The 9626-nt window shown below is 41.0% G+C and overlaps 1 protein-coding gene across 1 annotated transcript; it reads left to right on the top strand.

Annotated features, from left to right (window-relative positions):
* The first annotated feature begins 2989 nt into the window (after positions 1-2989).
* IL17A (interleukin 17A) lies at positions 2990-6623 on the top strand. The gene is made up of 3 exons (XM_010364223.2): positions 2990-3073; positions 4219-4421; positions 5664-6623. The coding sequence occupies exons 1-3, from the start codon at positions 3047-3049 to the stop codon at positions 5899-5901; spliced, it is 468 nt and encodes a 155-aa protein (XP_010362525.2). The 5' UTR covers positions 2990-3046; the 3' UTR covers positions 5902-6623.
* Positions 6624-9626: the final 3003 nt, after the last annotated feature.

The following is a 9626-nucleotide window of genomic DNA, read 5'->3' as shown; positions in this document are numbered from 1 at the left end:
TCATCACACTACATTCAAAAGGATCAGAATGCAGAGCCAAAGCACTAGACAACTCAGTAGGGTTATTGAGATGCAGGTAGGTTCTAAGAAGAATATAGAAAATTCTGAACTACTCAAATAATATACTCATACTGTCAATTAATCAAAATGTTGAACAGTTATTATTTACTAGTCACTATGCTAAGTGCTACAAAGACCAATAAGACTACTTGTCTTCAGGTAGCTTGCAGTCTAGCAAGAAATGAGCTACAAAGAAAACAAGAAAGTCAATATGTCAATGAATGGCATGCAGTACACAAGAAATATGCATGAACAGCCCTGTATCAGAGAAGAACAAGCAATACAAAAGCAGTCTGTGAAGACCTATGTTGTACAAAGGGCCACATTAGGCACCACAGGAGTCACAAAGATGAAGAACTTACTAGCCTTGAAGGCTGACCGTAAAATCTAAACATGGAAATAAACACATGTCTTACCATAGCTTTTAAAGCCAAATAAAACACATTACAAAATGAAATAAAAGTTACTAGAGAGGTAGGTGTAAGCTACATGTGATGGATGGAACTATTTATTTCCAGGTATCAGGTAATCAGGCCAGGTAATCAGGCCAGACTTGGAAGATACATTTAAACAGGATTTTGAAGAACAAGTAGCATTTTCATAACCTGAGGATGGGGAAGGGCATTTCAGAAACAATACCTTAACAAAGGGTGGGTAAGCTTTGAAAGAAGGCCTGGAGAAAAATCAGGACCCCATCAGCCCAGGTCCTGGAGCATGGTGGGGCGTAAGGCTAAAAAGGAAGTTGTACGAACTCAAATATTAATTCAAATGCTAAGAGGCTTACACTTCATTCTGTGTGCAAGCTAATGGCAGAAGAAAAGGCACAATCAGAGCCATGCTTTGAGAATCATTATGGCAAGGATGTCAAAGATGGTCTGAGGGAAGCAATTGGGAAAAGCAAGCATAGCTCGTCCAAGTGGGTGAGGGTCTGAGTTAGAGGAAGCTTGGAAATAGATGACGTGAGAGATGCTAAAGCTTCTGAGATTGCTGCCTGGTCGTGTGTAGAGGAGGGGCAGTAGGGCTCATTCTGAATCTTGTCTTGAAAAGTAGGTACATAGTGATGCCAAAACCAGGACTAGGGAAGTCACTTGAAGCTGCATCCTACTTTGTCTTCCACCTGTATCTGCTTCACCTATCAAGGATATCTACGATTACCACTAAAATTCAAGTGCTAATGGCCTCCCTCATTCATCAGGCAGGGTTTGTCTGACCAGGAAACAGAAGCCCCTTCAGGCATTTGCAACAGAGGGAGTTTGAGTCAGAGAACTGGTCACCCTGCTAGCTGAGATTGCCATCAGCAAGAGTCTGTTACCATTCCAAGGCTGCAGGGACAAAGGAGTGAGCAATCCTCTGGGAGACTGAGGAAGGAAGTTCCTGGTTTCTCCCCACTTTCCACTTTCCACTTTTACTCATCCATCCTCCAATTCCCCTTTGGCTGAGCCCAGCTGAAACCCAGCTGACAGGAGAGTTTGAGCAAGCAGCCTCCATGGTCAGCCCTCTGAGTTACAGGTAGAGCAGGACAGGGAGGAATGGATCTCAGGACAAACAGGTCCAGGATGCAGCAAACTAATTTTACACTCCAGCCATTGAATTGGAACTACCGGCCAGCCTCCCCCAAGTTAGCATGTAGAATATGGGATACCAGCTGAGTGCCTGAGAGGTATCATTCACCTCAATGGGGGTAGGGACAGAGAAGGGTAACATACAGTCAGCCACATCTATATCCACTGGCCTTTCCTTGTCCTAGCCCTCTGTATTCGTGAGAAGGAACTATTCTCAAGGACCTGCGTTCAAGTTCATCTTACTTAGAGTAGAGAGAAAAGAACAGTTAACTCCTTCTCGCTTTCCTTATTATCTCCCATCATGTCTCCTCTCCCTTCTAGTTCTCATCACTCTCTACTCCCCACTGCCCTCCTTTTCTCCATCTTCATCACCTTTGTCCAGTTTCCATCCCCATTTTCAATTCCCTCCTAAAAACACCAAGTTGCTTGGTAGCATGCAGGGTTAGAACATGCCTTTAACAGTAAATCTCATGTCTCTTGAACCTAGTTATTTATTCCTTGAGCGGAGTAGATATTCAACCAAAAAACTGTTGAATTCAATTAAATAGGATATATCTTATTATTAAATTATTGATTCATTTTTGTTTACTTATATCATGGGAACTTGAGTCATTTCTGGAATTGTCTCCACAGCACCTGGCCAAGGAATCTGCGAGGAAAAGAAAGATCAAATGGAAAATCAAGGTGCATGACACCAGAAGACCTACATGTTATGTCAAACTTTTTTTTCCTCATGAACCATTAAAATAGAGCATAACTCTTCTGGCAGCCGTACATATGTTCATAAACACATATATTTTTTTTTTTTTTTTTTTTTTTTTTTGAGACGGAGTCTCGCTCTGTTCCCCGGGCTGGAGTGCAGTGGCCGGTTCTCAGCTCACTGCAAGCTCCGCCTCCCGGGTTTATGCCATTCTCCTGCCTCAGCCTCCGAGTAGCTGGGACTACAGGCGCCCGCCACCTCGCCCGGCTAGTTTTTTGTATTTTTTAGTAGAGACAGGGGTTTCACCGTGTTAGCCAGGATGGTCTCGATCTCCTGACCTCGTGATCCGCCCGTCTCGGCCTCCCAAAGTGCTGGGATTACAGGCTTGAGCCACCGCGCCCGGCCTCATAAACACATATATTGACCCATAGCATAGCACCTCTGCTCAGCTTCTAACAAGTAAGAATGAAGAGAGGACATGGTCTTTAGGACCATGAATTTCTGCCCTTCCCATTTTCCTTCAGAAGAAGAGATTCTTCTATGACCTCATTTAGGACGGAAATTTTAACCAAAATGGTGTCACCCCTGAACCCACTGGGACACGCCACGTAAGTGACCACAGAAGGAGAAAAGCCCTATAAAAAGAGAGGCGATAGCGCTACATTTTGTCCATCTCATAGCAGGCACAAACTCATCCATCCCCAATTGACTAGAAGAAGCAACAATGACTCCTGGGAAGACCTCATTGGTGGTGAGTCCTGCACTAACGTGCGATGCTCTTGTTGATTTGGACCAGATAGTATTTCCAGACCATGGGCATGAAATGCTGGGTTCTGACTATGGAGATCCAGGAATACTGTATATGTAGGATAGGAAATAAAACTTTGGTAGATATTTAAGTAATTGTGCAGCATTTTCAAGAACTGATATACAGCAGTTTGAAAGATAAGATTAAAACTGAAAGATAGCTATATTGGGGCTAAACCACACAAGAAGTGTCACATGATGCTGTGCAGTAAGAAAGAAAATTTATTGAAAGTCTGTTTTTCTGAGTACAAAGGATTTAATATGATTCTCCCACGGCATTTTTCTTTAAAATGGGTCACTATCCTTGAGATTTTGAAAGCCGTAGCAGCGACCTTTGTTTCCGTTATCTCGTACCATATTCTCGGTACATCGAAACTATGTATTCTAACTAGATATAGATGTAACTGTGTTTTAGAATAAATGGGTTTTATATTTTTTTAAATATTTAACTTCAAGTGTCTTTTTTGAAATCTGATTTTATTACAGAATCAATACATGTTAAATGTAGGACAACTGGAAAATATACCTAAGAAAACATGAAGGAGATCGAGCTTTTAGTTGGATGCCTGCCAGTAGCACCAACAGCATTTTTAGCATGAATATTGATACCACATAGATTTCTATAGCTCTTTCTTCCAATGTGAATGTTTGACTTCACATTGAGTTTTACAGAATGTGGGACTGAGAACAAGGGTGCAGGAGGACATTTCTACCTAGAAAATCAGGGTTATTATTCCTTCCCAGACCTGACAATGATGCATGTGCTGATAGGCTGATGACATGCCATGACTTGATATTTTTACTAAAATTATTGCCAGCCAATGGATAACATGTCTTTCCTAAGTCAAAAGAAGAATGTTGAAACTGTTTTTAAAAAAAAAAAAAAAAAATTAAGTCATGGTGTTAACATTATGTTGGTCATCTACCTAGATTTTTCTCTAGCTGATCTGAAAAATGCAGTATAGATTCTCCTGGAACATTGTGTGTTCTCTATGATTACCAATGCATCATCATCACAATCAATTTGTTGAAAAGAACCACATAGTAATCCAGTCTCCAACCTCTCTCTCGTTTCCCATTCAATTCTAGTTACTGCTGCTGCTGCTGAGCCTGGAGGCCATAGTGAAGGCAGGAATAGCAATCCCACAAAATCCAGAATGCCCAAATTCTGAGGACAAGAACTTCCCCCGGACTGTGATGGTCAACCTGAACATCCACAACCGGAATACCAATACCAATCTCAAAAGGTCCTCAGATTACTACAACCGATCCACCTCACCTTGGAATCTCCAGTACGTAAAGCTTCCAGATAAAAATACTATATTCTTCATCCCTCTTATGCATCAGACTGCCAGTTAAATCTCCTCAAGGGTGATTTTATTCATTTAGAATTACCAGTCAAACCTGGAAGGACCACCGTGAAGAGCAATTCTCAAACTTTCTACAGATATTTCTTTAACAAAGCACAGGACAGCCTCCAATAATCCCCATCCTGTTAGATCTAATTGTCACTGATACGAATAATCAACCCAAATTAATTATAATCATCATTCTAATATTTGTGAGACCCTAAGTCTATTGTTTATTTATTCAAAGAATAGACATTTATCAAAGGGGATTAATGCTTTTATTCTCTTAACCAGAGCTACCATTGAGAAGATTTATTACAAATAATTAGTAATTAGGGTTTTTCACTTTTTTTCTTTTGCTTATTTTTGTTTTTGAATCGCAGTGGAATAAGTATCGCTGGGGTATTTCTACCCCTTTGTGTGTTAGATAGTCTTGATCTACTTCCTAACATACCTGTGCTTCCTGTGTCCTTAGCATACCCAGTATTTAGACCCCATCAAGGGTTAAATACACAATGTATTTTGATCATTTGACTTTATACAAATAAGTCTCTGTTCTGTGGAGCCTACAGATTGGTCTGATTGTAGGATTTCTTTTCTTCTTCCCATTACTAGGAAGAGTCAAAATAAATCAATTCAAAAATCCAAGCAAATTATTCACTGTGCTAAAAGAGAGTAGGAAGAGAAGGTTATAGAGACACTTAACCTTTTGTTTCCAGCCCTTTATCTCAGCTCTGGGCTCTGTCCCATGAATGTGATCTCAGATAAAATTTTGATGTATTCCCTCTTCAAAGACAGATTTCAGCAAGTCAGATAAATGGCTATCTTATTCCAGATGGTTCCAAGTCTACTCTTCCTTTGGTCTTCTTCTGTCTGTCAAATATACCCTAAAAAAGTTATCATTTGTGTCAAACTTAAATTTTTTCTGTGGCCTCAGTCTGTCTTATTTTATTCATTCTTCAAATAAATTGGGGAAAACCCGATCATTGTCTTCTTTTCTGTAACAATTCATGTGCTTATCCAAATTGTCCCCAAAGTTCTTCTTCAAACTAACATCATTTAAAGAATTTGCAATGCCTATAATTTGTCATCCTGTGAACTTGCCTCTCTTCATGTATTCCTGCTTTATTTCTTTCCCACTTTACCAGGAATTCACTTTCCTCCTGATTTTTCTCCCCTCTGCAGCCGCAATGAGGACCCTGAGAGATATCCCTCTGTGATCTGGGAGGCAAAGTGCCGCCACTTGGGCTGCGTCAACGCTGATGGGAACGTGGACTACCACATGAACTCTGTCCCCATCCAGCAAGAGATCCTGGTCCTGCGCCGGGATCCTCGGCACTGCCCCAACTCCTTCCGGCTGGAGAAGATACTGGTGTCCGTGGGCTGCACCTGTGTCACCCCCATTGTCCACCATGTAGCCTAAGAGCTCTGGGGAGCCCACACTCCCCAAAGCAGTTAGGCTTTCTGGAGAGCTGGCTCAGCCCCTCAGGAACCCTCATTCTTCAAAGACACAGCCCCATTTCAGACTAAACTCATTAGAGTTCTTAAGGCAGTTCGTCCAAATGAAGCTTCAGAGGTAACTTGGCCAAGAGATGAGATCTGAATTATCTTTCCCTCTTTCCAAGAAGGAATTTGCTTCTTGTTTACTTTTTTAAGGGCTTTAAGTTATTTATATATTTAATATGCCCTGAGATAACTTTGGGGTATAAGATTCCATTTTAATGAATTACGTACTTTATTTTGTATGTCTTTTTAAAGAAGACAAGATTCTGGGCTTGGGAATTTTATTATTTAAAAGGTAAAACCTATATTTATTTGAGCTATTTAAGGACCTATTTATGTTTAAGTATTTAGAAAAACGTGAAAAAGTGCGATTATCAGTTCTGCCTAGGTAAATGTGAGATAGAATTAAATGGCAGTGGAAAATTTCTGAGTCTTTACAACATACGGATATAGTATTTCCTCCTCTTTGTCTTTTAAAAGTTATAACATGGCTGAAAAGAAAGACTAAACCTACTTTCATATTTATTAATTTAAATTTTGTAATATGTTGAGGTTTTACAAGAGATACAGCAAGTCTAACTCTCTGTTCTGTTAAACCCTCATAATAAAATCCTTCTGTAATAATAAAGTTTGGAAAGAAAATGTTTATTTGTTCTCATTAAATGTATTTTAGCAAACTCAGCTCTTCCCTATTGGGAAGAGTTATGCAAATTCTCCTATAAGCAAAACAAAGGATGCCTTTGAGTAACAATGACCTGGAACTACCCAGTTCCAAGTTCTCCATTTCACAGGCCTTCAAGACTGATGACCCATTAACGTTTTCATACTATTAGCCAATGCTGTAGACAGAAGCATTTTGACAGGAATAAAGCAAACAAAATAATGGCCCTGAGGAATGGCATGTCATTGCTAAAGATCATATGGGGAAAATGAAACCCTCCCCAAAATACAGGAAGTTCTGGAAGGAGACATTGTCTTCAAACTACAATGTCCAGTCTCTCCCCTAGACTCAGGCTTCCTTTGGAGATTAAGGCCCCTCAGAGATCAACAGACAAACATTTTTCTCTTCCTCAAGCAATACTCCTAGGGCCTGGCTTCTGTCTGATCAAGGCACCCCACAACCCAGAAAGGAGCTGATGGGGCAGAACGAACTTTAAGTATGAGAAAAGTTCAGCCCAAGTAAAATAAAAACTCAATCACATTCAATTCCAGAGTAGTTTCGAGTTTCACATCGTAACCATTTTCGCCCCCATGGCCCAGCGTGCTGTCTTGCCCTACTTCTGAAGGCTTCTAGAAATTCTCAGGCCACTCCGCAGGCTCCCTGCTTCTTGAAAGACCTTCCTCTTCACTCCTTCCTGCTCCATCCCATATGTGCCCCAGCCCACCCAGAGGCCCACGGCTTTTCTCGGCCTTTTTCCCCATTCCAAATCCAGGGGTTAGCCTCTCCAGCCACCTCCTCTCAGTGTCATTTTGTGCTCACATCTTGATTCCTGTCACCGTCCCTGTCACCATCTTCCTACAGGAAATCCCCAAGCAGCTTCCAGGGACAGTTCCTCACAGCCTTTACGCTTTCAAGCTTCTCACTAAAAACCTGCTGCTCGTTTTCGAGCTTTCCCTGAACGGTGGTGATGAAAAGAAAAAATTGTTTTTGTTTTTGTTGGGAAGAGGGGGTTGCAAAAGAATATATACGTCTATATATAGATAGATAGATGTCTATATATAGATAGATAGATATCTATATAGAGATATATGTCTATATATATGTCTGTGTGTGTATGTGTGTGTATATATATGTATGTGTGTGTGTATATGTGTGTGTGTGTATATATATGTGTGTGTGTGTATATGTGTGTGTGTGTGTATGTGTATATGTATATATATATCTATCTCCATGATTCGGAACCATTATTTCCCATTAGATTTTGGGTGGGGGGTGTGGGGCTGGGAATAGGCAGTTGCTTTCCTTGTACTCCCCCCTTGATATGCTTTGCTTTTATTCTCTCTTCATTTTCCCCAGTTAGCACTACCATGTAGCTAGTCATCCAAGCTAGAAATCTGTGTGGCTTCCCTGAATCTTTTTCCTTCTTCCTCGCCCTCATTCCTAACATCCACATATCACCAAATACTGTATTCTCACTTCTAAAAGTTCTCCAAGGAACCCCCTCCTCCCCACCAGTACCATACTACCCAGGTTCAGGACTATATCTATTCTCATTTCTCTCCCCCATGAGTGCTACAGCCTTCCACCTGTTCTTGCTGCCATTGTTCCCGTCTCTCAATCCATCCTCCAACCTGTACCAATGACACAAATTCAAATACAACAAAAAGCACCCCCAGCAATCTGGCCCTGCTCCCTCTCCTGTTCTATCCCAGGGTGCTTCCTCCTTGACATTTTACCCTCGAGTCGTGGTGAAGTTGTTGTGGACACCACCACGCTGTTCTTCACCTTGATGCCTATGCCATGTGGTCCCTTCTGCTGTGAATGCCCTTGCCACCTTCTCCCTGCTGTCCCTCCAGTCACACGCTGCCCTCCCCACTCTCCCCCACCTTTATTGATCTACTCACACATTAAAACTTTCTTCAGGTCTCATCTTCTCTAAGAAGACACCTGGACCCATCACTGCCTGTTATCCCAGATTAGGTCCCTCTCTCGCTTACGCGCTCCAAAAGCATTGTGCAGATCCTTTATCACTGACCTTACATACTCTATCAGCTTTTCCTATTTGGCCAGTTTGTGGCTCCTCGAGAGCAGAAACATCAGCACCTGATATGGCCGGTAGTACACAGTCAATACTCAGCTGAACTTTGAACCAATAGTGCACAGACACCTCAAAATCAACAAAGACAAAACTAGGCTCGCTGGCTTTACTCCCAAACTGGCTCCTCCTACTGCTTTTTTATCTACTGGAATAGCATCATCTACTTCTTTGAGCCGGAAACCTAGCTGTCTCTCCACCCCTCATTCACCTCATCCAATCAATGACCACCTCTTCATCAATGTCTCACATGTCCTCCCCTTCCTTGCTAACTCCAAGTTTGCTATTACAGTTGCATTATATTATAACACTAACTGGCCTCTCTGCCTCGCTTCTTATATTTAATAATTCGGTGTCTCTCAAACTTGTGGGGGAGTTTAGTCAGAGTAGGTAATTAATAGCTTCTGCAACAGACAAAGTCCAAATAAACAAAGGTTTGTTTCTTGTGCATGTTACAATCCAGCAGGGATCAATAAGGAGCGTTGCTCTACTTGGACACTGAGAGACCCAGGCTGACACAGAGGTTCTGACTTTTACAGCACCATCTAGCACTGCAATGTCTAACACAGTAGCCACCAGGAATTTGTAGCTATCAAGCGCTTGGAATGTGGCTAGTCCCAGAAGAGTTGTGTTATAAGTGTCAAATACATACTAGATTTCAAATACTTAAGTTTTTTTAATGTAAAATATCTTTTGTTACTGTTTATATTGATAAATGTTAAAATGTACTTGGTTAAACATATTAAATTTATTAAAAATTCATCTATTTTTATTTTTTTAAATGTGCTTACAATAATTATATAATTAAAATGCAGCTAGCGTTGTATTTCTGTTGGACATATAACCAATGAAAGAAAAGAGAAGGCTGAAAACTACACATTCAGTGTTA

Source organism: Rhinopithecus roxellana, chromosome 4 (genome assembly GCF_007565055.1).
Source record: "Rhinopithecus roxellana isolate Shanxi Qingling chromosome 4, ASM756505v1, whole genome shotgun sequence".
In the NCBI taxonomy this organism is placed as follows: Eukaryota; Metazoa; Chordata; class Mammalia; order Primates; family Cercopithecidae; genus Rhinopithecus; species Rhinopithecus roxellana.
The sequence above is the reverse complement of the archived record's forward strand: the minus strand, read 5'-3'. Positions and strand labels throughout refer to the sequence as shown.

What these genes read in the sequence shown, in the direction of transcription:
- IL17A (XM_010364223.2), top strand. Translation starts at nt 3,047, where the DNA reads ATGACTCCTGGGAAGACCTCATTGGTG. An exon ending in CTGGGAAGACCTCATTGGTG is followed by an intron (nt 3,074 to 4,218) that starts GTGAGTCCTGCA and finishes ATTCAATTCTAG; the next exon opens with TTACTGCTGCTGCTGCTGAG. An exon ending in ACCTCACCTTGGAATCTCCA is followed by an intron (nt 4,422 to 5,663) that starts GTACGTAAAGCT and finishes TCCCCTCTGCAG; the next exon opens with CCGCAATGAGGACCCTGAGA.